Here is a 23,662-nt window from a genome sequence, read left to right as displayed (position 1 = left end):
ATGTAATTTTAATACTATGGTGCTCTCAACTGCCATATAGGACCCCCCTTACTTTAACGTGAGGCCTGGTGGGGAATACCGTCAGGAGGCCGGCAGAGAGCTCGTCATCCCTTGTGCTGCTTCTGGAGACCCTGAGATTCCAACCATCACCTGGAGAAAGGTACAGCAACTCGGCTTACGTAACAGACCACTGTGCATTTGACTGAGAGCTCTTCCGAAAGGTTACAGATAACCATTGATTTTTAACAATGGACTAAGCACTTGTCTTGGATTCTGTAAGGCAACCTTAATATTCGTCTGCAGTGCAACTTTGTAATTGCTGCTGCTAGGCTGCACTCCTGAATTCTACTCTAATCATTAGAATGTGATGAGCACTCTCTGTCAGGCTGAGCCCATTACTCAAACTGAAAATGCGAGAAGGAGAAGAAGCCACTGAGAGTACTGTACTCTGGTCTGTAGGTGAGATAATTGTACTAAACTCACTGCATTTTATTTCAATGCATTGCGCCAACATTTCACACATTTGCCTCACTGCCAACTCTTCATCAAGATTTCTCCAGTGTTGTACAATGTTGTTCATAATGGCCTGCCATTTCTGCTCCTGCTAGAACAATATTATCTATACTGCCCTGACAAAACAAACAATCTATGGTCCTGGCCTTAGATTTGTGGTCCTGAAGGTTGTGAAAGTTCAGTTATTTACCAAGTATGGATTAATACAATTCTGAAATTGGTTGCTGTGTATTCATGGCGCGAATGGACAAGTGTGCGCTACAGACACAAAAACACTAAGAGGAGTGCTACAATTAACATCACACAAGGTGTACATTAATATATACTGTTAGTCCTCGACTTACGATGGAGATACATTCCTATGAGCCTATCGTAACTTAAAAATATCATAAGTCGAGATATCGCTTTGCCTTCCCAGGAGTCTTCAAGAATGGTGATAAGTATGGGATAGTATACTGTAAGTTGTTAATGATTATCTAATTGCTTTACATTATTTAGCAAAACAGAGCATTACTGTACTGTATAAACTTTACAGTACATATATATGTGGCAATAATTGCCCTGGTTTGTGATTGAAAGGCGGAGCCAAAGTTAACAAGCAGTACTTATAACAGCTAAAATTGGCTTTAAAACACCAGAAACACACACAAAAATATTCGCTCTTACCGACAACTGAACGCTGTCTACCGCCATACAGCCTGGTAGTGCCCCAACCTGTCGTACAGCATATACAAAATTTTTGTAGAATTTTGTCGTATTGCTATCGTCATCTTAAGGCCAAACCACTGTAACACTGGGATGACCTGTATAGTCCATTGACGATGCAAGTTTAACTTTCAAATTTCCTCCTAAAATATTAACTCCTACAAGAACAGCAAAGATGATAAGTGTAATGTAAATGTAGATCTACCCTGCATGAGATTATTGTCATGATACTCCACTATAAAGGTTTCATGGACCTTTTACTAGAAATTATACTTTTCCATTTTTACACGATATGTACACAAGTTTGTGACCATAAGATTTGCAGATGCTTTTTTTATGACCATAACATTCCTATGCGTTTGTATTGTCCCCATTTGTATTTACCATATTTTTATGTTATAATAACCGCTAGTCTTATAAATATTCCATTCGATTTTCTAGAGTTTTTAGAGTTCTAGAGTTGAGATTTGTGATTATTAAGCCACAAGGGTGTTAGTAAAGACAGGTACTGATGTAGGGTGAGGAGGCCTGGGGTGCAGTCAGTGATCCAATTCATCCCAAAGGTATGCAGTAGGGTTGAAGTCAGAGATCTACTGTATAGAAGTCCACTCAATATTTTTCACTCCAAACTTTGTAAACGTATCATCCTGGAGCCTGTTTTGTTGAAAAATGTATTCCTACTGCATCTAAAGACATCCTAAACAATTGTGTGCCTCAAACTTTGTGGTAAAAGTTTGGGGAAGAACCACATACAGCTGGAAAAGGCCCAATACCCTTGTCCATATTGTGTATATTGTTATTTAATGTATATAGTGATCTTTTAAAATGCGTAATGTTTATTTCTGACTGGACTTGACTTTGTGTGAATACAGGTAGGAAAGCCAAGCAGAAGCAAGCACAACATCTTACCCAGTGGCAGCTTACAGTTTGTGTCTCTGAGCAAAGAGGATCACGGGGAGTGGGAATGCGTCGCCACCAACGTCGTCACAAGCATCACTGCCAGCACAAGACTCTTTGTTATAGGTATATTTACTGTGTCCTCTATTATTTTACGCTTGACCAACATGCTAATAATAAGCATGCTGTTTGTACATTATTGAACATTTGAAGGCTCTTTCATGGAGAAGTTGATGTTGTATCTAAAATGAACTCAAATGTTGAGCTTATTTATTGCACAGGAGCACCTTGGTCCAAAACTCCAACTGACTGTATTAGACTGTAGAAAGGACATTACTCATAATCACACACTCTGGTGCTCGTGATATTTTTCACTCTCTAGTGTTTGTATTTATTTATTTATTTATTTATTTATTTATTTTCAGATTTATAATCATACTCTTAGTGTACCAAATGAGCATGGGTTCCCTTTTGAATCTGGTTTCTCTCAAGGTTTCTTCCTTCCTCATACCATCTAAGGGAGTTTTCATTGCCACAGTTGCCAAGGCTTGCGCATTGGGGATAAATATACATACTTCACTTATTTAAAATGTTGTTCTATAATTCTTACATTCTGTAACTCTGCTTTGAGACAATACTGATTGTGAAATAAAGTCCAGTTAGATATAAACTTGAATGAAAAAAAACCCTGAATTAAGCAAAGGGATGGCATATTTTAGGCATTGGGAGTGTAGACATGTTGGTGTCAAATTAGCATTAGTTCAGTAGTACACATCACATGCTTACAGATTCACAAAGATAATGTCCCTTAAGCCTATTGTTTATGTGATATTCTGCAATAGATCTAAGTTTAGACTTAGCATCCAAACAGCTGGAGTAAATTATTATGTGAAAGACCTGGCAGGTGCTTCATCCCAAATGACAAGTTTGGTGTGCCAAATGTCACATACATTCACAGTAGTGTGCACAGGGTGTTTGATGACAGGTTGAATTTATGTCACTTAAATGTAATTAGGTGGTAATTATAATGCTTATTACTGCTGTTCAACCCTGATGAAAAACCTTATAAAGTTCCTGAGCAAGTCTTTGGCTGTAACTGTTTTTTTTTTTTTTGTCATTATTTAAAATTGCATTTACTTGACCACTATATTTTTGAATGAATGCTGTTTTCTAATTAGTTTTTTTACCCTAAAAATGTCTGTCTGTCTGTCTGTCTAGTGTAAATTATCCTGTGAATGATTTATGGATACTTATGTTCATATGTAGTATCGGTTGATAAATCAGGTCTAATGTTTGGTGCATATTCATAAAAACTTGCATGAAAACAGCTTAAAAGAACCAAATCATTTTTATGCATTGTAAAGAGTGGGAAGTGACCAGGTTTTTCTGTGTTGCAGGCACTAGTCCCCACGCGCCAGCTAATGTCCGTGTTTCAGTATCCACAACCTCAGCTAATGTCTCCTGGGAACCCGGATATGATGGTGGTTATGAGCAGACCTTTTCGGTCTGGTATGGCCCTGTGTAGGTCCCCCTAGCACCTATAGTTAAAAAAAAAAAAAAAATATATATATATATATATATATATATATATATATATATATATATATATATATATATATATATATGCCCCTAGGTTACAAAACTACTAAAACAAAAGTTGTTTTATGCACTAATGACCCTGGAAGGCAGAAAGGAGTAATCTTATCAAATGATACATTTATGTAAAGCAAATTTAGTATTAGTGTTGCACTTCTTTTTCATTCTATTTCTTTATATAGGATTTTCTCTGGGGTCTCACTGCATGCTGTATTTTTTTAACAGGAAGAAGAAGACAGATCTGGGTCCTCATGATTGGCTGTCCATTCCTGTGCCCAGCACTCAGACCTGGTTGGTGGTGCAAGGTTTAGAGCCAAAGACGGCATATCAGTTCAGTGTGCTGGCCCAGAACAAGCTGGGCACGGGCCCGTTCAGTGAGGTAGTCACTGTGAATACAGTAGGTGGGTGCCACTTCCATTTACGCTCTCTGTAGGGTGCAGTGGTTCTTTAAAATCCATATAAACATTTAATGCTTTTTGGGGCTGGCGAAGCAAACAACCACTGTACATGTTACCTGGTCTGTGTGTGCTTTTGAGTATGATTTTTGTGTCCTTAGTGTACCCTATAAGTACTCCGGAACCACTGGTGCTTCTTACCCCACCGCGGTGCCTCACAGCTAACCGGACACAGCAGGGTGTACTGTTGACATGGCTTCCTCCAGCCAATCACACTTCGCCCATAGATCGTTACATTGTCGAGTTTCGATTGGGAGAGAGGTGGGAGGTGCTCGACGACCTAATTCCAGCAGATGAGACTGAGATCTTAGCTAGAGACCTCATTCCGGTAAAAGAAATCAAGGCGGTCTGTGTACTGTTCTAAAATACATCAAAGCATGATTTTTTTTTTTTTACTGATGATGCCTTCACCTGGCTGATAAAAATCTTTCTCAATGTGACTCAGCTATGGATGTTTTGTTTATTAGAATGAGCTATTTATTTTGTGGCATGTTTAAGACATGAAGCAATGTCAAGCAACAGTTATATTGAGATTGTCATCATTAGGCATGATACTTAAAAATGTTTTAATTAATTGTCCTATCTGGGTTTTTTTTTTCACACGCACACACTTTTGTGTTCTTGCTGTTGTCTGGCACACAAATACAGAAGAACAAAACCTAACTACAGTCTGATTTTTGCTCTGGTTTTATTCCAATTAGAAACTACAGTAAAACAGTAATACATATAAAGTATCCATTAGAGTCTTACGATTAGACTATACATGTTGTAATTGAATCACTTTACACACACTTGAAGTGGATAAATATGTAATGAATAACACTAGGAAGACACTTTGCTATCAGCTTGACAAAGGCATGAAGAAGAATTCATTGTTTACTTTTACACCAGAGATTTTTTTTTGCTTTTTAATCCTTTTATATTTGAACACTTGTTTTATTTATTCATTTGTTTCAATTTTTTGTCATTTAGCTTGTACTAAATTGCCTTGTAGTTATTAAAAGAGATAATAGTTAACATTCTTTTAATTCAGTCATGTAATAGTTGTGTTGGTCATTTGATCAAATTCCCTGGTCCCTATGATATTTGACCTACACCCTGTTAACCCAGTTTGCAAAAACTATAATATATTTGTCTTTCCTATCTTTCTCTAGGACTCGTGGTATGAATTCCGTGCCCTGGCAGTCATGGATGATCTCATTAGTGAAAGCAGTAATGTAGTGGGAGTGTCAAGCACAGGTGAGAATTTGAAAAAGCTATTTTTAGACCTCATGAATTCACAGCTTTAGCAGCTTTAACCATGCGGTACTTCATTGCTCCCTGCTGATCGTAGTCGATAGTGCGCTTCTTTCCCATGCTTCGTAGTGTTAGTGAATGCCTGGTTGCGAAATGAGCACCAGTGGATAATCACAACAAAATAACGTTGATGCTTTGTTGGCTGCTGTGTGAATAACTGCATGCTAGTTGGCTGCCATGCTTCCATCTTATTTCACGCTCTGTAGTGTTTCTCCTCTCTCAGATCCCTTCCCTCCCACAGAGATCTCTGACGAGGGACTGGCAAGGCCAGTGGTGGCTGGTATTGTGGCTACAATTTGCTTCCTTGCTGCTGCTATACTTTTTAGCACCCTAGCCGCGTGCTTTGTCAACAAGCAGCATCGCCGCAAGCTCAAGCGCAAGCGAGGTGAGTCCTGTTTCAGAAGACTGTAATGAACGAAAATGATATTAGTGGCATAGGAATATTTCATTGTAAGGATTTCGACTGGTATTTGCTCCATATTACATGGACTGAATTGAAAAAAACTTTAAATATAAAATAAAATGGTATATAGCTTATACAGTACATAGTATATTCAGTATGTATTGTGTGGATAGATGTTCATTTATAGTAATTATTGTTGTTTTATCTGTCTTAAGATCCTCCATTGTCAATAACTCACACCAGGAAAAGTATTGAGTCTCCGTAAGTATTGGACGCATGGTGACATCCATCATACTCGGCAGTTTGACAGACGTGTTGAGATTCTGTGTGCATGTGTGTGTATGTGTGTACCGAGATTAATATATATATATATATATATATATATATATATATATATATATATAGAGAGAGAGAGAGAGAGAGAGAGAGAGAGCTGAAGAGCTTATACTTTATGTGTATGTGTGTGGCAGAGTGAGTAAAAGAAGAAGTGCATGTACACGAGTGGTAGACCAAATGGCTGACCTTAGCAGCTGCCCTGTTCACTGTGTGGAATGCATGGGAGAGAATTTAAGTGACCATCTAAATGACTGCTGAAATGCATCTGTGCTTACATCTGCTTTTTGGTCAGCAAGATGCATTGATTTGCAATTACCAGCAGTTTAATGCAGATCTCCATAGTGTGCTGAGTTGGAGTCTTATCAATCATCAGGGGCAGCAGGACAATCTGTCACCAAGATGCTTATACATGAGCTTCTGATTGAACTTCATAAACTGATTAGTGCAGCCATGGCCACCTTAACATTTATTCGCCATTTTGATATTCACCTGGGCTTCGGTTTACCTTCAGCCCAAACTGAGGAAGGCATTTAATCCCATTTTGATACCATGGCGGTTTATTTTTTAGTATTTCTAGTCCCATGTTCCCATCCATTTTATCCATTTTTGCATCACTGTTTGGAAACCTGGTTGGGTCTGATGGCCGCCTCTTGCCCCTCCTCTCTATTGTCTCTCTCACCGCAGGCCTCCTCTTACCCCTTTGCCTGGCATTGAGCCCTACTGGGAAGAGCCAGACAGGAGCAGCTACAGGCCCCCATCCACCAGTCCTCAGTGAGTGCCTGCACCTGCATCCCTTTGCCAGTACATGGCGTTGGTTGCCTTAGCTGCATGCTTTCTTCTTTTGTGGTGCGGACATAGATTGACTGTAGATTGGTTAACACCCCTTTGACAAATTAGAATACACTGCTGCTCCTATGTTTACCTACATACAGATTTTATTTCTTGAGATAGTTGATTATTTATTATTATTAACCGATTTTGTTTGAAGGTTGATAGCTATGACAGTCACATACTGTATATTGGCCTTGTCCCGACTGCTATCTTTTTGTCTCTTGTTTCCATTCTGTTTTCCCTTCATGGTGCACCATGACACTGTCTTTTTGTTTCATCTTCAAAGTGTGAATCTGTTTTGAGTGATAACCAAAATGAAACACCAAATTTTTAGATTATGGTATTCTATAATTCTCCAAAGCTTTGGCGAGAAACTCAAAAAACAATACTTAGTGCATATTTACGCTGTATTATACAGTATAATAAGCATTGTGTTTCTCTGATTTGCAGGCTGTCCTCTGGAAAAATCAGTCCAGAGAGCATTGCTTCCTCCCGCCCGCCATCTATGGCCAGTGTAGGCACAACTGGCCTCTATGTCAAGAAGCTGCCAAGCCCGAGGAAGGAGAAGGAGCTCTCGCTGTACAAGCGAACGAAGCGAGCAATAACTGGCAAGAAGTATAGTGTGTCAAAACATGAGGCCGAAGTCACCACTCCCATTGAGCTGATAAGCCGTGGCCCAGATGGCCGCTTTGTTATGGAGTCATCAGACACAGACACATCACTGAAGCCATGTCGCATTGAGGGTTTCCCTTTTGTGGAGGAGTCAGACCTGTACCCTGAGTTCAGGCAGTCAGATGAGGAGAATGATGAACCTGGACCACTCCCCCCAGTTATGGCCACGCTCAGGCCTCAAATTTCGCCTGTGTCCTCAAGCCAGGAGTCCTACATGGTGCAGCCCCCAGCCTACAGCCCTCGTTTCCACAGGCCTATGGAAGGTACGAGCATCTTGGAGGGTAGTGGGCTTCAGGCCACAGGGCAGAGCCGAGTGTCCCACTTTCACAGAGTCTTTCCTCCGGGCCCTTTCTATGGCTATTTAGGTAGTGGCGCCGAGCTGGAGCTGCATCCTCCATTCTACGCAGCCGATGTGAGCCCACGCAGTTCAGCCATGTCCTCCTCTTCACCACCGTGCCCCACCGAGGGGTCCTTCCACCATCCTAACATTGCTTCTGGCCACACCCTTCCGTTGGCACATGGCCCGCACTCCTCTCGCTCTACTGACACTTGGCGCCCTCCTGACTTCCCCTTTCTAGGTCAGGAGGGTGCCTGTGTCATTTTGCCACCGCACCCTCCTCCCCCCCATCTCCGCCGTGATGTGCCCGAGCCACCACCGTACCCGTCGCGTAGTCACGCCCCCTCCAGCTCGGCGTTCCTGAGGCTGGAAGCGCTCCCTTCTCAGGGCCTAGCGGGCACACATGCAGCTATGCAACAGGCCCAGATCGTGGGGCAGTTGAGACACACTGCACACGGGATGGGTGTACCAGTGTTGCCTTACCCAGGCCGAGCAGGGAGCCCCAGCACTCTACGCAGTGAGAGCTCGGACGAGCCGTGGTTGAGCCCGAGGGCGGCACGCCGCCTGGAACTGGGCCTGCAGCAGGTGGTGCTGCAACCATCACGCCTCTCACCCCTCACTCAGACACCTCCTAGCTCCCGTGCTGGCTCGCCCGACATCCTCGTGCGCCCGCCACCACGGCCGGGCGTCCTTCGCTCCTCACGTTCACAGGAGATACCCGAGAGCATGCGTCACATCACCTTCTCCCGGAGGTCCCTATCCTCTTCCCCTGCCACCTCTCCCACCCTGGGTTCAGGCTCCATTCGCCTGCCTGGCCTGGGCTATGGTGCCCATGTGGCCTTTGCCACTGCAGCAGCCAGCTACCCATCACAATCCCCCTCACCCCCAGCGGAGAGCAGCGATGCATTTGGTCAGCTGCCATCTCAAAGGAGGACAGATGAAGAGATGCTGCCCTCAGAGCCCTCACCAGGGTAGGTGAACCATTGGTGGTTCCAAAAACATGACAAAGAGATCATATTTTCATCAATCTGCAAAAGCAATTGTTTTCATGCTTTTGCTATTTTTATTTTAAAACAATCCAGCAGAAGCCTCAGTAAAATACATATCATTTGTACAAATCAGATATTGACTTCTATATTAACCACTCTCTTCTGCTACAATATCTGTTTTTTTTTTTTTTTCTTTTTGTTAGCTTTATAGAAGTAAGCATTATCCTTGTTATCTTGGTTTTTAAAGTTACGCTTTTGTAGCCTCTTAAATGGTTCAGCAATTGTATAATGCTTTCCTAATGATTTCATGACTCTTTTACTTTTTTGTCCTCTTTTATGGGCTGGCCATCTCATGTCATCTTCTTCAGCTCATTCAGTCATCTCTCTCTTAGTCTCTCTCTCTTTTTCTCTCTCTCTCTCTTCCACCCCCACTGACTCAGCGCTTTCTTCATCAGGGTGGCCTTCTTAGGAGGCCTTCCCTGCCAGGGATGAGCCTGCACTCATCTCTTGCAATTTTCACCATCCTCATCTAGATTAGCGACGGCTGATTTAAAACATTTTTGTTTTTCCAGGCTTTGGTAGTCTTACCTTCTTTGTTTTTGATTGATCTCAGCTATCTGGGCAGCATTGTTGTGACCAGGTCCTCTACACCATAATAGGTAAGGGTTGAGTCCATGTCTGAAAGGGGAGAGGTTAGCAGGTGGGGCCTTTAATCATTTTATTCATTTAAAGGGGAATTACACTGACCACTTTTTTAATGAAACACAAAAATTATTAATTGGCCAGATTAAGTATTACATTTTTTATTGTTTCAATTTGAAATATTTATATAAAAGTAGCTAATTTGGTGTGAGGTTGCCCTAACAATAAAAATATTGTTCCAAATAATATTTAATAACTAAACTTTTTTTTTAACTTGCATATTCCCCTTTAAACATTAATTCCATGTCTAAAACTATGCATGTCTTCTTCAAAAAATCTCTTCTTCAATGACGAATCAGTAATAGTGGTCCTGAAACTCAAATTCTTGTCCCATTTGTTGTCCCAGTGGTTTGGTTTCTTTTTCTCATGTGACTGTTGTTTAATTACCATTCTATTCCCTTCCTGCCATCTTTTCTCCTGTCAGCATGGTGAAGCCACTCTGTTCATGCTAACCAGAGTTGTGCTTGATGTGACTGTAGGACTGTAGTGTGTCAGCCATGTCTTCCCCCCTCCTCTACTAATGCCTTTCGCTTTCTCTCTCCACAGCCTCAGCAGCAGGGGAGGCTCTCTATAAACGCTTTGTGTTTCTGTGCCTTGTGATTCCCATGACTTGTTGGCTGACTCTTCCGTGTGGACTTTTCAGTTTTCATGGTCCCCTTGTCGTGATAGTGGGATGGCATGTATGATTAAAATGTTAATAAGCAGGAAGAAGGTGCTTTTTTATTTAGAAGGAAGAAAATCACTTTAGTGTTTCTAGAAAATGTTTCTGAGCAACTGGGTTTTGACATTTTACAACAGCTTGAGGTAAACCTACAGTATGAACTCTGCAATGCCAGTTTTCTTTTTTCTTTTTTTACTGACTCTCTGGAGACTGAATGACAATTGACAATGTGAATAAGTTATTGCTCACAGGAAATCATTATTCTGGATTTGAGTGTAAACTATTATTGGATTGTTTCTTAAAAGCAAAAACTGTATATTATCAGACGTGACCTAACTTTATTAAATTACTCTTAAAATGATTGCCTTTTTAAAGTATGCTTTTTATGTTGCTCAGTCGGACTAGTAAGTAAAAGATCTCTGCTTCTATATGTAAACCCGGGTTACGTACTTCTGCAAATAAACTGGTATAGACGTTGTTCGTTGTGTAAAGGAATGCTGCTTATTTTGCCTCTGCCTGCCTGTTTTATAGGGAGCCTGTAGGTGCAGAGAGAGTGCCTGCAGGGTCTGAGAGCTTCGAAACACTGTTTTATCATTGTATGAAAAAAAACAAGAAAATGGCTGCCAACAACAACAACAACTCCAAGAGCAGAACAGGTCAGTATATAAGACCATACAAGTAGACCACTATGTAATATCTGATTTGTGTGGTAGTTTTGTGAAAGACAGTTCTGATGTGATTTTGCAGTTTAATTATTAAATATATTTTATATAATTCAACCTATAATATTGAAAAAATTTTAAAACATTGTGTTGGCTGTTCAGAGTTTACAAATGTTCAGGTGGCATATTTAGTAAATCACAGCTAATTTGAAAACCAGTATTGGATCACTAATTGAGCAGTGTAACTCTTTATAGACCTGACCAAACCATGAGAAAATCATTTTTTTCTTTATAATGGAGTTTTTACTGATGCATTTATTGACAACAATTTCCACTATTTAGAAATAACAATAATAACTCCACTGAACTCGGTAAGAAAACCGTGTGCCCCCACAATTACGCTAAAACCCGCGTACCTTTCCTTAAAGAGACAGGACCATTAAACTGTAAGAGCACAGCTAATATTCCAACTTGACTTATTAAGCATTACCCAAAAAATACAATCAAATACAAACAATCCCAACCCAAACAACCACAGTGTCCAGCAAGAAAAAAAACGCAGTTCACAGCCTGGCTCACACATACCCAGCCCCAATAGTTATGGGTCTATCAAGCTCATTGGTCCTGGTCTTCACACATTTTTGTGGAACTAGACCATGCTCGTCTTTCACAGTGTGGATCACTTTATTAATCACCCATGAGTTTTGTGGTGCTGACCCATCAACAAGCAATACAATGTCTCCAAAAAACAAAGTTCTGACTTGTATGCTCCCACTTCTGCTGTTTTTGGAGCTCAGGCAGATATTCCTTAGTCCAGCGTTTCCAGAAGAGACCCGCCATTTACTGGACTTGTTTCCATCTATGACGAGCATAGAGGTCCTTTTTCAAGGAAAAATCCAGAAGGCATAAATGACTGGGTTTTTATTAGAAGGAGGTGGCTTGGGGTGAGCGCCTCTGTCATTTGGATCACTGGAAGGTGTAGATATCGGTCGGCTGTTTATAATAGATTCAGCTTCACAGAGGAATGTCTGAAGGCCTTTTTCATCCAGCCCTTAATCTTTCAAGGTGACATTAAGTATTTTTCTGATAGATCAAATCAGATGCTCCCATACCCCTCTATGATGAGAGCCAAATGGAAGATTAAACATCCACTTGATGCCACGCTGGCTCAAAACATTTTCTATTTTGGAGATATTCCATTCTTCGAGAGTCCTTCTGAGTTCCCTTTCAGCTCCAACAAAGTTTTTTCCATTGTCAGAAATGTATTTCTAAAACCTGACCTCTTGTTGCAATGAAGTGTCAAAAAGCATTTATAAATGAGTCTGTGTCCTACGATGCTTCCACCTCTATGTGAATAGCTCGGGTAGCCAGACATGTAAAAATAAAACCATATCTTTTTACAATTGCCCTTCTGCGCTTGACATCAAATGGTCCAAAGTAATCAATTCCTGTTCTGGTTAAAGGTGGTTAAAACTCTATTACGTGGTAGATCTGCCATTTGTTGTCAGATAGTTGCTCCATGTAATCTTCAACAGGTTCTGCACTTCTGCTGAATTTGCATTAGGAATCCAGGACCTTTGACACAAAACAGACAAAACATGGTTACGCCCATCATGGCTACTCTAATTCTATTCCTTTTCACTGCCCCCCCCATAGCAGGGTAGTGATTTTCTCAAGAAATTTTGTTTGCTGGCAGTGATTAATTATTTCTGCTTCAGCTTGCTTGAGCTCATTCACTGTTAGAGGTCTCGTGTCAATGTTTGCTTTGTAGCTTGACATTTCCCTGTGGAGCTGTTAAAACTGCTTAGCTTCGTCCTTTTTAGGTTGTACAATACCTTTCTTCAGAGCCTTTCTATTTTTGGACAAATTTAATAGCTTGTTTTTCAATCTGAGTAGCCATGCTACCGCTGTTTATAGATGTATCCATGATAAGTAATAATCCGTTAGCTGTTGCATGGTGTCTGGTGTCTCTTCAGTTGTGAGAGAATACACTTCTTTTCTTCTCAGTATCTCATGTAATGCCTCTTTTAGGTCATCTGGTTGCGTTGGTCATTTCTCAGCTGCCTGGGTGATAAAGTCTGGTCCACAGAGCCACAATCTGTTTGGCAAAATGGTGTTGATGTTCTGACCCTTTGACACACAGTCTGCACAATTAATTTGAAAGCACATTTGTATAATGCCACTGACATACGGGAGATGTTTGCAAGATTGAATGAAACCCGGTTTGCACAAATGTGCGAAACCTCAACGTCTCATTGCCAATGTATTTAAGTACTGCTGTGCTATCAGTCAAAAACATCGGATTTTTTTTGCGGCAGCTGCAACTCCTTCGGTAGCATTCTGTCCACACAGTCTGCTAAGGTAGCTGCAGTGAGCTCTAAGTGAGGAATGATCATGGGCTTTAAGGGAGAATCCCTAGATTTTCCCAAAACAAATGCACAATGACTTTGATTGTTTCTGTTTCGCTGAACCTGGTAGGCTACTGTTCCATAACCCTCCTCACTAGCATCAGCAAAATGATGCAGTTGAAGAGAAACATTTCTTTCTTGAAGCATCTGTCAACTCCAAAGTCACTTAATTGTTGCAGACCTGGTATCTACTGGCACCACTGTTAGACAATATGATCTGGTACTGTTTTAACCCATCCATACTTCATCCTGCAAAGCTCTTGCAACATTTTCCTGGCAGATAAAATCAGTCGTGCTAGGATTCCCAAAAGATCATACACTGAACTTAGCATGGACAGGATCCCTCTTCTAGTAGCAGGCTTGCTTTGGATGACAACTCAGAACTTGAATTGATCTAACTTTCTTTCCATGGGAAATGCATTTTGATCCACATCCAGATCCCTTACTTCCACTGCCCTATCCTCTTCTGGAATGGCTGCTAGCACCAGCCAGATTTTGCTGATCCACTTGGTTAGCTTGAAGCCTCTCGTCAGACATATGGCTTTCAAGTTGTGGTAGAGTGACAAAGCCTCTTTAATAGACTCAAATCACATTAAGCAGTAAACATTTTGGAGCACTGTCTTTATTGTGCAATCATCAAGTAGACATGTATTATCCTTTGTGCAATGCCTCAGAGCATAAATCGCACAGCTAGGTGATGAGGTCACACCAAACGGGTGCACCTCCATTCTGCACTCCACCATAGGTTGGCTGGTGTCACCATTAGGCCACCATAGAATTCTGAGTAGATCTTCTGGACAAAGTCTTACCTTGTGAAACATGGCTTCCACATCAGCCATTATTGCCACAGGCTCTTGGTGAAACCTAGTGAGAACACATATTAAGGTGCTGGTGAGATTTGGACCTTGGAGAAGTTGTTCACTTAATGAAGTTCCCTGATACAAAGCACCACATTCAAATACCACACAAAGTTTGCGTTTCATAGGATGATATACTCTGTGATGGTTAATGTACCAAACCTTTCCATCGCTGCAGCCAAGGTCCTTATTTGGAACCTTCACAGCATATTCTTTGGTAATCATGACATTCATGAAGGCCATATAGTCCTTATATAAAGATGAATTTAAATTTGTGGCACGTTGTTCTGCCATGGCACGATTGTTTGCCATTCTGATGTTCTTTAATGGAAGGTAATTCAGTAATGTCTATTTATTATTCTGTTTGACTGTGACCCTCTATCCATAATCAAATGATCCACGTTCCGAGTAGAGTGAGCCTTGAAAGGAGTGGCAGGGCTCCAGACAAAAAAATCAATTTAGGAGCCTGACAAGGTCTTCAAATGTCTTTTGGTACTTTTATTTATGTTTTCACTGACTGACATAGAAAGATGGTCCTCGGTGCCTCTGTCTTTCTCCCTTTCTCCAATGCTGGCACATCAGCAGAAGAGTTGGATAGAGATGGAGACTGTTTTGAAAAAAGTCTGATATGTTTAGTTTCGACATGGTTTTTTTTTTTATGAGTAAAGGTGAGTTTTGATTAAACTGTCCGGTTATTTTGCTGCTTTAACTCAAACGTAGGTCGTGCATGCATCTCCGTTTATTACGGCAACAAATTATGTGATAGAACACGCACATAAAAAGTCATAACGTACATTTAAATGGTCGCAGGCTGTGATCCACTCGTCACTATTGCTCCCAATTTATTATTTTAAGTCGCAAATGCGACCATTTTAGTCGCAGTCTCGAGCCCTAAGTGGGGAGACCCGAGGACAATCCACCTACTGAGAGTATTGGCAGGTAGCCCTTTTTTATAGGGGCCATACCAGACAAACAGCTGCTCCGACTTCCTCCACGGACTTGTCCAGTGGACGTATGTGTCCAGTGTTAGAACAATAGGTAATGGGGGAATCGAGGGGACCATAGGTACATACCCCATTCTGGGGTAAAGAAAAGCACTGGCCATGCCAGGGGTAAACTCCAGGAGAGACAGGTCCATGGAGAGAGCCTGTAGGCCCCCGACCATCTTCACAGAGGATATAGCCAGAAGGAAGACAGTCTTGATAGACAAATACCTAAGGGCCACCTTGGCCAGTGGCTGGAAGGGGGGATCAGACAGAGCCTCCAGCACAACGTCTAAGTCCCACACAGGCACTCTGGGTCACGTCCCAGGCCTCAGGCTGGATTGGAGGATGGTTTCCTCTACCTCTACCCAGGGGCCACAGACACAGCCTCCATATCTCCAGGCGGGGGTGTTCCTCGAGAAAGCACACCAGGTCCGCAAACCATGGTCTGCCTGTCCATCAAGGGGCCAACAGAAGGAGAACTCTTTCTAGAACTGCCAGGAGCAGTGCGATTAGGGGGCGGTGTACAGGCATAGCCTTGGCCACATCTGTACTATGGCGTCCAACCCCAAGGGCGCTGAGTGAGTGAGGGAGAACCAGAGGGGACAGTGCAATGTCTCCTGAGTCGCGAACAGATCCACCTGTGTTTTGTAAACCTCCGCCATGTCTGCTCCACCACCTCAGGGTGGAGCCTCCATTTCCTGGGCCTTGGCCCTTGCCCTGTGAGGGTGTCTGATTTAGGTATGTAAGCAGCCCTTAATGAGAGCAGTCTTCCCTGGGCCCAGAGGAGGACCTGCCGTGCCAGTCTGTATAGGAGGCGAGAACACAGACCCCTCTGATGGTTGATCCAGCACATGGCTATCCCTCAGGTCTGGGATGAAGTGTTTCAGAGCCAGAAACATGGCATCTCCAAGCAGTTTATGTGCCACGTGAGATGGAGCCTGCTCCACCGACCTAGGGCTGGGCGACCACTCATGACCGCCCCACCCTGTAAGGGATGCATCCGTTAGCATTACGTGACGACAAGGAGCTCCCAAAACGGGGCCTTGAGACATTAACGCAGGTTTTTTCCACATATCTTAGGCTCGAAGGGCTTACCGCGAGACCTTGATAGTGCATAGTGGGTTGTCCTTGCGGGAGAACCCTCTGTCTCTGAGCCACCACTGGAGGGGTCTCATGTGCAGGAGGTCAAGTGGAATCACACTGGATGCTGCTGCCATGAGCCCGAGCAGCCTCTGGAACTGCTTCACAGTGAGTGACTGGCCTTCTCTCACTCTCTTGACTGCCATTAATATAATCTCGATCCGAGCAGGAGACAGCTGTGCCCGCATGATGGTCGAGTCCCACACTTTGCCTAAGAAGGTGGTTCTCTGTACTGGAGGGAGCACACTCTTCTTGGCATTTAGTCTTAACCCCAGCTTAGCTCTGATCGAGCTAATATCAATCAGTCGTCAATATAATTTAGAATGTGGATGTGCCGGAATCTCAGCTGGATCAAGGCTGCATCTATACACTTTGTAAAGGTGTGGGGTCAGAACCACAAAGGACCGGCTGTAAACGGCGGACTTTCTGTGTAAAGGAGAGACCACCTTGATGGCCCCCTTCCTTAAGAGAGTAAGTACTTCTTGTTCCAGGACCAGAGCCTGCTCGGGTTTCACCAGCGTGGGACACACCATGTCAAAGCGAGGGAAGGAGGACCCGAACTGAATCGACTAGCCCCTCTCTACCGTTGATCCACTGAGACACGTCTGGCAGGCTTTCCCAGGCTGCCAGGAAAACTTTTAACCTGAGAGGCGGCGGGTCGCCTCCTTCCTGGTCGTGACGTCACTCCGCCAGTGGCGTCATGTCTCTTTGTTGAACGAATTTCACATTTGAGTTCGGAGCATGAACAACGCGGAAGCATTTCCAATGCGTTGCGACGCAGCTCAAGTTTTTGATAGGGAACCTCATTTAAGCGTATGAAATTACCTGCTTCTAGGTGGCTTACTTCCAACGCTGTTACCACGCTACTATTCAAAACCTTTTGTTCCCCCATGGTTGTAAGGTTAACCTGTTTACCATTAAAATTCAGATCATTCAAAAGTCTTTCTGTACAAAATGTGACTATGCTGCCAGAGTCCAAGAATACATTTGAAGTTATCACTTTATTTCCCCTTTTTGCTTTTAATTGGACCGGAACAATGGCCAGAATGTTGTCCTTATCCCTGGCCCTACAGGCCATATATTTATTGCTGACTGTATTCACAAATCCACTGACAGCTGGCTGTTTCTTGATCATCTTTGGCAGTTTTTCCTTATAAGTGGTATTGTCTCTGGGTTTTATGTGCAACAATGTTTCTTTGAGCAGATTTGAATGGTTGATTTCTTCTGATAAACTTTGCTCATGTGCCCTTGTTTTAAACAACTGAAGCACGTACCTTTGCTATTGAGAAAGGCTAACCTTTCCTTGTGATAAGACTTTTGGAGAATTTTGCAGTGTTCAAAGGTGTTCAAAGACGCATTTTAATAGAGGTTGGCTTTAAGTTTCCACCTTTACTATTGTGTTGCAGTAGCGGTGAAACTTCTTTTACTACCACCTGATCTCCCTGGCTTGATGCTAGCAAGAGTCTTTGATTGGTCTTTGTTTTTATCTCTCATGTCCCTGAACAAAGGATGCAGAGCAACCTTGGCTTGTTTATTAAGGAACTTAGATACTATTGCTCGCATGTTGGCTGCGTTATCCAATTTTTCCATACACTCAAATGTCATTGCATTTGCACAGCTGGTCAGAAATAGAATTGAGAGCTTCCCTATCATCCGCATTAATTGTTGCCAACTTAATGCCTTATCCATGTAGGCCACTGAAATGTTATAGTCATGGCCTAAATGTTCCATTAAAAGTCTCTTAGCCTCCTCATATCCCTGGTCGTGTTTCATGTGAAAACAACTCCGCACTATGTCCCTAGATTGTCCACTGGTATATTGTTCTTAAAAGTACAACCGATTGCTATTGTTCTCTGTTTTACTTTCCAACCCTTGCTCTATTGCTCCTATGTAGAGTATATAATCCAAAGGATCTAAACTAAAAATAAGAATATTTTGAGGAGTTAACATAGACAACCTTTGATGTTAACCAGAAGTTCTGTAATATCTTTCTGCCACTGCATGACAGTGAACAGAGCACACTGACCTCCCAGACCTGCAGGCTGGTTTACAACACTAGCTTGTGGGCATTGGTGGTATTCTTCTGCATTCTTAATAGATGGAATGGCACAATAACATACATTAGCATAATCACTTGCATCTTCACCCTGTTCGTTAACAGCACTGGCTGCATGTTGTCTCTTGGTCTTGGTTGTGCATCGTCTTTACTGTTTCCAGAACCAACAGACACCACAGAGTGTCCATATTTCTGCAAAATCCTATTATATAATTATAATTGTTTTAAATACAACAAATATAAATGATACGACTGGCATAAAAACACATATTTTCTAAATATAATAATAAACGTGAATCCACTGTGGTTTTTTTTTTTCTTCATTTTGCTAGCTTGGGGGTTTGAATTTAGCAGTAATGTATTATGTGTTAGCGGCCAGAGCAGCCCCTTTAAGAAGGTAGCGGATGTAGGTAAGACGTGACCGAGGCATCATGACATGCATCAAAAGTGAGTCATAGACATGTGGCGGAGAGAATCCACCGACCTTTCCGTGTTTAGTAAATTGAGAGCCATTTTGGGACATCCACCGACCTTTATTTTTCCAAATAAAACATCATTCAGAATCAGATAATAAATAAAACGGATTTATTAAAACGGTTATGTATTCTTTCTGTGCGGCCCGGTACCAATTGACCAATGGCCCGGGTGTTGGGGACCACTGTCCTCGATCATGCTTCGTAATACTTGCTGAAGAACAGCCTTTTCACACTTGTATTAGTTCAAAATGACAGAATACTCATACAATGTTTAGCCACCAACACACGTCCGTGGATCATTAACACCTAAACACATATATGTTACGAATCATTTAGTCCGATATTCTTTCCTTTAACTTGTGTTCAAAACTCGAGAAGCATGAATGGACTTACTTTATCTGCAGGAGGAACCTTATTCCTTTATAGAGATTCTTCCTTGCTTAATCTACCGTGTGTTTATCCAGGTGTGTACTGTAGTCTACGCAAGAAGGTTTTCTTACACTGTAGAGGCAGACTTACTTGCATTCAGTGGTTAAAATGTCCACTTCAGAGATCCTTGTATGCTTACACGCAACATTTATTGGCAACAATTTCCACTATTTAGAAATAACAATAACTCCACTGAACTCGGTAAGAAAACCGTGTGCCCCCACAGCTACACTAAACCTCCCGTACCTTTCTCTTAAAGAGACAGTACGATTAAACTGTAAGAGCACAGCTAATATTCCAACCTGACATTAATTATAACCCAAAAAATACAATCAAGTACAAACAATCCTAACCCAAACAACCAAAGTGTCCAGCAAGAAAAAAACACAGTTCACAGCCTGGCTCACACCGACACCTTGTGCATTTCTGCACACTTCAAGACCTTTTAGAATTCATTAATTTAACGTCTGCTCTTAGATTGTACTCATTTGAGAGAACTGTAAATACCTGAAAAGGACAACATGTGGGTGTTATTGTGTTTGAAAATGTGTACATATGTAAACCTTTTGTTATTCAAGGCTGTATTGTCTTACATTTGTGTCCATTGTTTGATCTTTCCAGCCGTAACCCTATTGTAACTTTACTGATTCTGATGAGTTTTTGGAATGTCATTCTTACTCTGCATTATTCTTTTTAGATGTATCTTCCTCTCAGACCCAGCAGCAAGTCGCATCTCAGGCACCAGAGCAACAACAAAAGATCCTCTTTCCCACAAGGAAGAGGAGGGAAAAAGTACCCCGGAAATCCCCTTACCCTTTCTTATCTTCCATTCTTCGCTGGTATTGCCCCAGAGAAGACAAGAAAGCCCTGTTGGCCAGTGTGAACTCCCAAACTCCCCCAAACTATGGCGCTCTGCCTTGAGAAATCGGAGAGTCACGTACTGATCCATTAATAATAACAGTAGATATGCAGTCAGTATTGAATTTTATTGACCTAAAGATTTATTCACCTTCTGCTTTGGCACAATATTATCCATACAAATGTCTTCTGTAATTTAAGGTGCCCAAATAGAAGAAAAAGTGACAGGACAAAATTTTTTTATATGATTGAATCAAATATCCCATGATTTATATTAAAAAACCTTGCATACAAATTTTTTTTCTATAGACAACACTCAAGTATGGATTATTTTGTATAGTGTAAAAGTCCCTCAGAACAATAAATTAACACAGGGTTTATCCTTTTTCTCTTACAGAATATACCTCAGAAAACAAAAATAATTTTGGCACATATTTACAGCACTTATACCATCTTTTGTGCAAGCTAGCATTATTTTATAATGAGTTCAAAGGCCTCCATAGCAAAATACCAGTAATACGTATTATTATTTGTTCTACTAAGAAGGCTTTGATCCAGAGTGTGCAAAATTGCATTTTATTATTATTATTATATGTTTTTGGAAGATTTATTCATCAGTTAAATTAAAATCATCTGATGCAAATCACCGACGATCAGAAAACATATTTTTAATTTAGAACAAAGTCTTTGGATCATAATGCAATACTGATCTGCTGCTATATCTGGATCTGTCCACCTAAACCTTTCTGAGGGGTCTCTTATGTGCATCGATGTGTACTAAATTTAGCCGCTTTAGCCCAGTTTTTCTTCGAACGCAATGTAAACTCATTTTTATTTGTTGTCTATTCTCAAAACACAGACAATTATTCCTATTTTTAATATACTTAATAGTCAGTGTGGGGACTGGACATAGCATACAAAACATACTTTTGTACTTTTGAGGTAAAAAAAAAATGTATAGTTACAGTGAACAAAAAAAACTTTGGCATGTTAAAAGTGACATTAACACTAGACTGCTAGTATTTCTTTCTCTTAAGATATTTAAAAGACTGCCTTTTTCAGAGGATTTTTGAGTGACTTCATGTTCACACCTCAGATTCTCTTTTTTACATGAGAGATGCTTGGGGAAATACATTCAGTTTAGAGAAAAAAAAAGACCTGCTTAAAAATACCATGGTATATATATATATATATATATATATATATATATATATATATATATATATATATATATATATATATTACAAGTCCCATCTGAGTTTTTCAGTGTCTCCTCAAAAATCCGAAATCTTCAGACGGTCTCAAAGTCAAAAGTAATACAAGTATTGTAATTATTGTACTTTGGTGACCCTTGCACAAATGTCCGTAGAAGTTGTGAAAATGCATTGTTAGTGTACTGTTGAACTGTTGAATCAGTTTGATAGAGATATCAAGTATTAACACATAGATTTATATCATATGTACATCAAGGCAGTACTGTAAAGTAGATATTGTGCTGACAAACGAAGACGACGTATACCAATGAGAATTAACACGAACCTAGTCACTGGAAGCATAATGGCAAGATCTCTAGATTGCTTTATACTTAACAAAGTGAACTAATTAAAGTAGCTTGTCCATTTTTGTTAGGGGAACAAAAAAAAAAGAAAAAAGCATGGATTCTTTTCATCTTTTGTTTTCTCATCCCATTTGTAAATCTTCATGAGGTACAAACAAAAGGTGTGTGTCATTAGTGACCTAATGCATTTTTAATCCCATAAACGCTTTATTATGTCTAGAGCTCACTAATATCTGCTGACTTACTACATGCACCGACATGAAGCATTAGCATGTATTGGATCAGTTCGAACCGATGATGAATGTATGGTTTGGCTTGAAGAGTCTGTTCCACTTGTTTTTAAAGCTTGCTGTCTTTTTTTTTATTATTTGTATTTGTATCTATATTTTTTGTATATATTTTTTAAAGCCCATTGCTATAGTACTTATTCATCTGAACTGACTTAACAGAATAATCTCTTTTTCCCTAATGTTTTACTAATGCATCCAATACAGCATTTCAGTAAACATGGACATGGAACCATGTTGGAATGTTGCTGTAATCTGCAAAAAAAAGCCAAAAAATACACCCTGTGAAGACATACAGTATTCATCGTTATTTAGATATAAGAAATACATTGGATGACAGAAAGTGGGAAATTGTAAGTGCATAGAGTGTTCGAAAGTTTAACTTTTTCCAGCACATATTGTAAGTTGGCTGATGGACCTTTATAAGTCTGCATTCGCTTGTGGTGTTTCCTTGTGTATCTCTTCATACATTGTATGTATCTGTATGTAAAGCTGCTTTCCATGTATAGTAGATTGAGAGCCATTTTGGGATACCCAATTTTCCTGGCTTTTACCTGTCCAATGGACTTTATTTTGGCTAAACATTTATCCAGTATTATATATTTCTGGTTTTGTTTTGTGAGAACCTACAAAAAAAAGACATGTTTACATTACTCAGAGATACAGTGCGAGGACGTGGCACATCATCCTCATTTTGACTTGGTGCTATGTCTTTTTAAACTCTTGTGGTGCTGTGTTCCACAACGTCAACTCAACAACTCGTGTACAGTCCTCTTTGCGCCGCGGTGGTTCCTCTCGTCAAGGTCTTTTAGTGAGTAGGGGTGTAAGCAATAATAACATAACTAACAAGACAGCACTTGCATTCTCATTCTTTCTCGCTTGCAGTAAAAAAAGATTCATCGCCAATAACAGATTTAGGGTCAGATGCGATTGAAGATATAATTTTACTGATTTGTATAATGGTCTGCTGACAAAAAAAAAAAAGTTTAACCAGGGTATTAAAAAAGTCCCATTAAGTATGGACAGGATGGCAACCCGATCGATTACATCACTGGAGAATTAAATGCAGTATTTAATTTCTTTTTTTTTTTTTTCACAAGATTTGATCACATGATTGAAATCAATTTCATTGTAAACCTGTTAGGTCTTAAGTAGTATTCTCTGTGCACACTGACAAGTTTCTTCAGATGATACTTGAATGGGTTCTACTTTAGTTTCCCCAGTACATGCATGGAGACCTGAGCTAATGCTCTCTCTCTCTCTCTCTCTCTTATAGAATATAACTAATGCTGTATATGTAGACAAGCCCCATTTTTGCTTGTTAAGACTCATATACTCATATATATAATAGGGCTCATACACAGCTTTTAGATCACCTGTACTTTGCTGTGTCATTATATATATTTTATATATATATATATATATATATATATATATATATATATATATATATATATATATATATATATAATTTTCTAGTGCTTTTGTCAATTTTAGCCTTTTTATGTTGTATCGTAAATTACTAATTTTACATTCATCAGCTTTCATTCAC

At 40.6% G+C, this 23,662-nt stretch overlaps 1 protein-coding gene across 5 annotated transcripts in view; it reads left to right on the top strand.

Annotated features, from left to right (window-relative positions):
• Nucleotides 1-21,436, top strand: part of igsf9ba (immunoglobulin superfamily, member 9Ba) — a 76,351-nt gene extending 54,915 nt beyond the window's left edge. Inside the window, exons 10-21 of one of the 5 annotated variants that reach the window (XM_046862750.1) lie at nt 41-160; nt 2,091-2,241; nt 3,513-3,636; nt 3,937-4,112; nt 4,268-4,494; nt 5,321-5,405; nt 5,704-5,847; nt 6,081-6,126; nt 6,886-6,972; nt 7,483-9,012; nt 10,925-11,049; nt 20,105-21,436. In XM_046862750.1, coding sequence (XP_046718706.1) covers nt 41-160; nt 2,091-2,241; nt 3,513-3,636; nt 3,937-4,112; nt 4,268-4,494; nt 5,321-5,405; nt 5,704-5,847; nt 6,081-6,126; nt 6,886-6,972; nt 7,483-9,012; nt 10,925-11,049; nt 20,105-20,328 — 3,039 coding nt within the window. In that variant the 3' untranslated portion in view covers nt 20,329-21,436. Of the gene's footprint in view, nt 1-40; nt 161-2,090; nt 2,242-3,512; nt 3,637-3,936; nt 4,113-4,267; nt 4,495-5,320; nt 5,406-5,685; nt 5,848-6,080; nt 6,127-6,885; nt 6,973-7,482; nt 9,017-9,643; nt 9,690-10,924; nt 11,050-20,104 lie in introns of those variants that run through there. The other 4 variants (XM_046862749.1, XM_046862752.1, XM_046862751.1 and 1 more) reach the window with 4 other exon arrangements.
• Nucleotides 21,437-23,662: the final 2,226 nt, after the last annotated feature.

The sequence above is a fragment of the Silurus meridionalis genome, chromosome 12 (assembly GCF_014805685.1).
Source record: "Silurus meridionalis isolate SWU-2019-XX chromosome 12, ASM1480568v1, whole genome shotgun sequence".
NCBI lineage: Eukaryota > Metazoa > Chordata > Actinopteri > Siluriformes > Siluridae > Silurus > Silurus meridionalis.
This window is presented reverse-complemented; position numbering and strand designations above follow the sequence as displayed.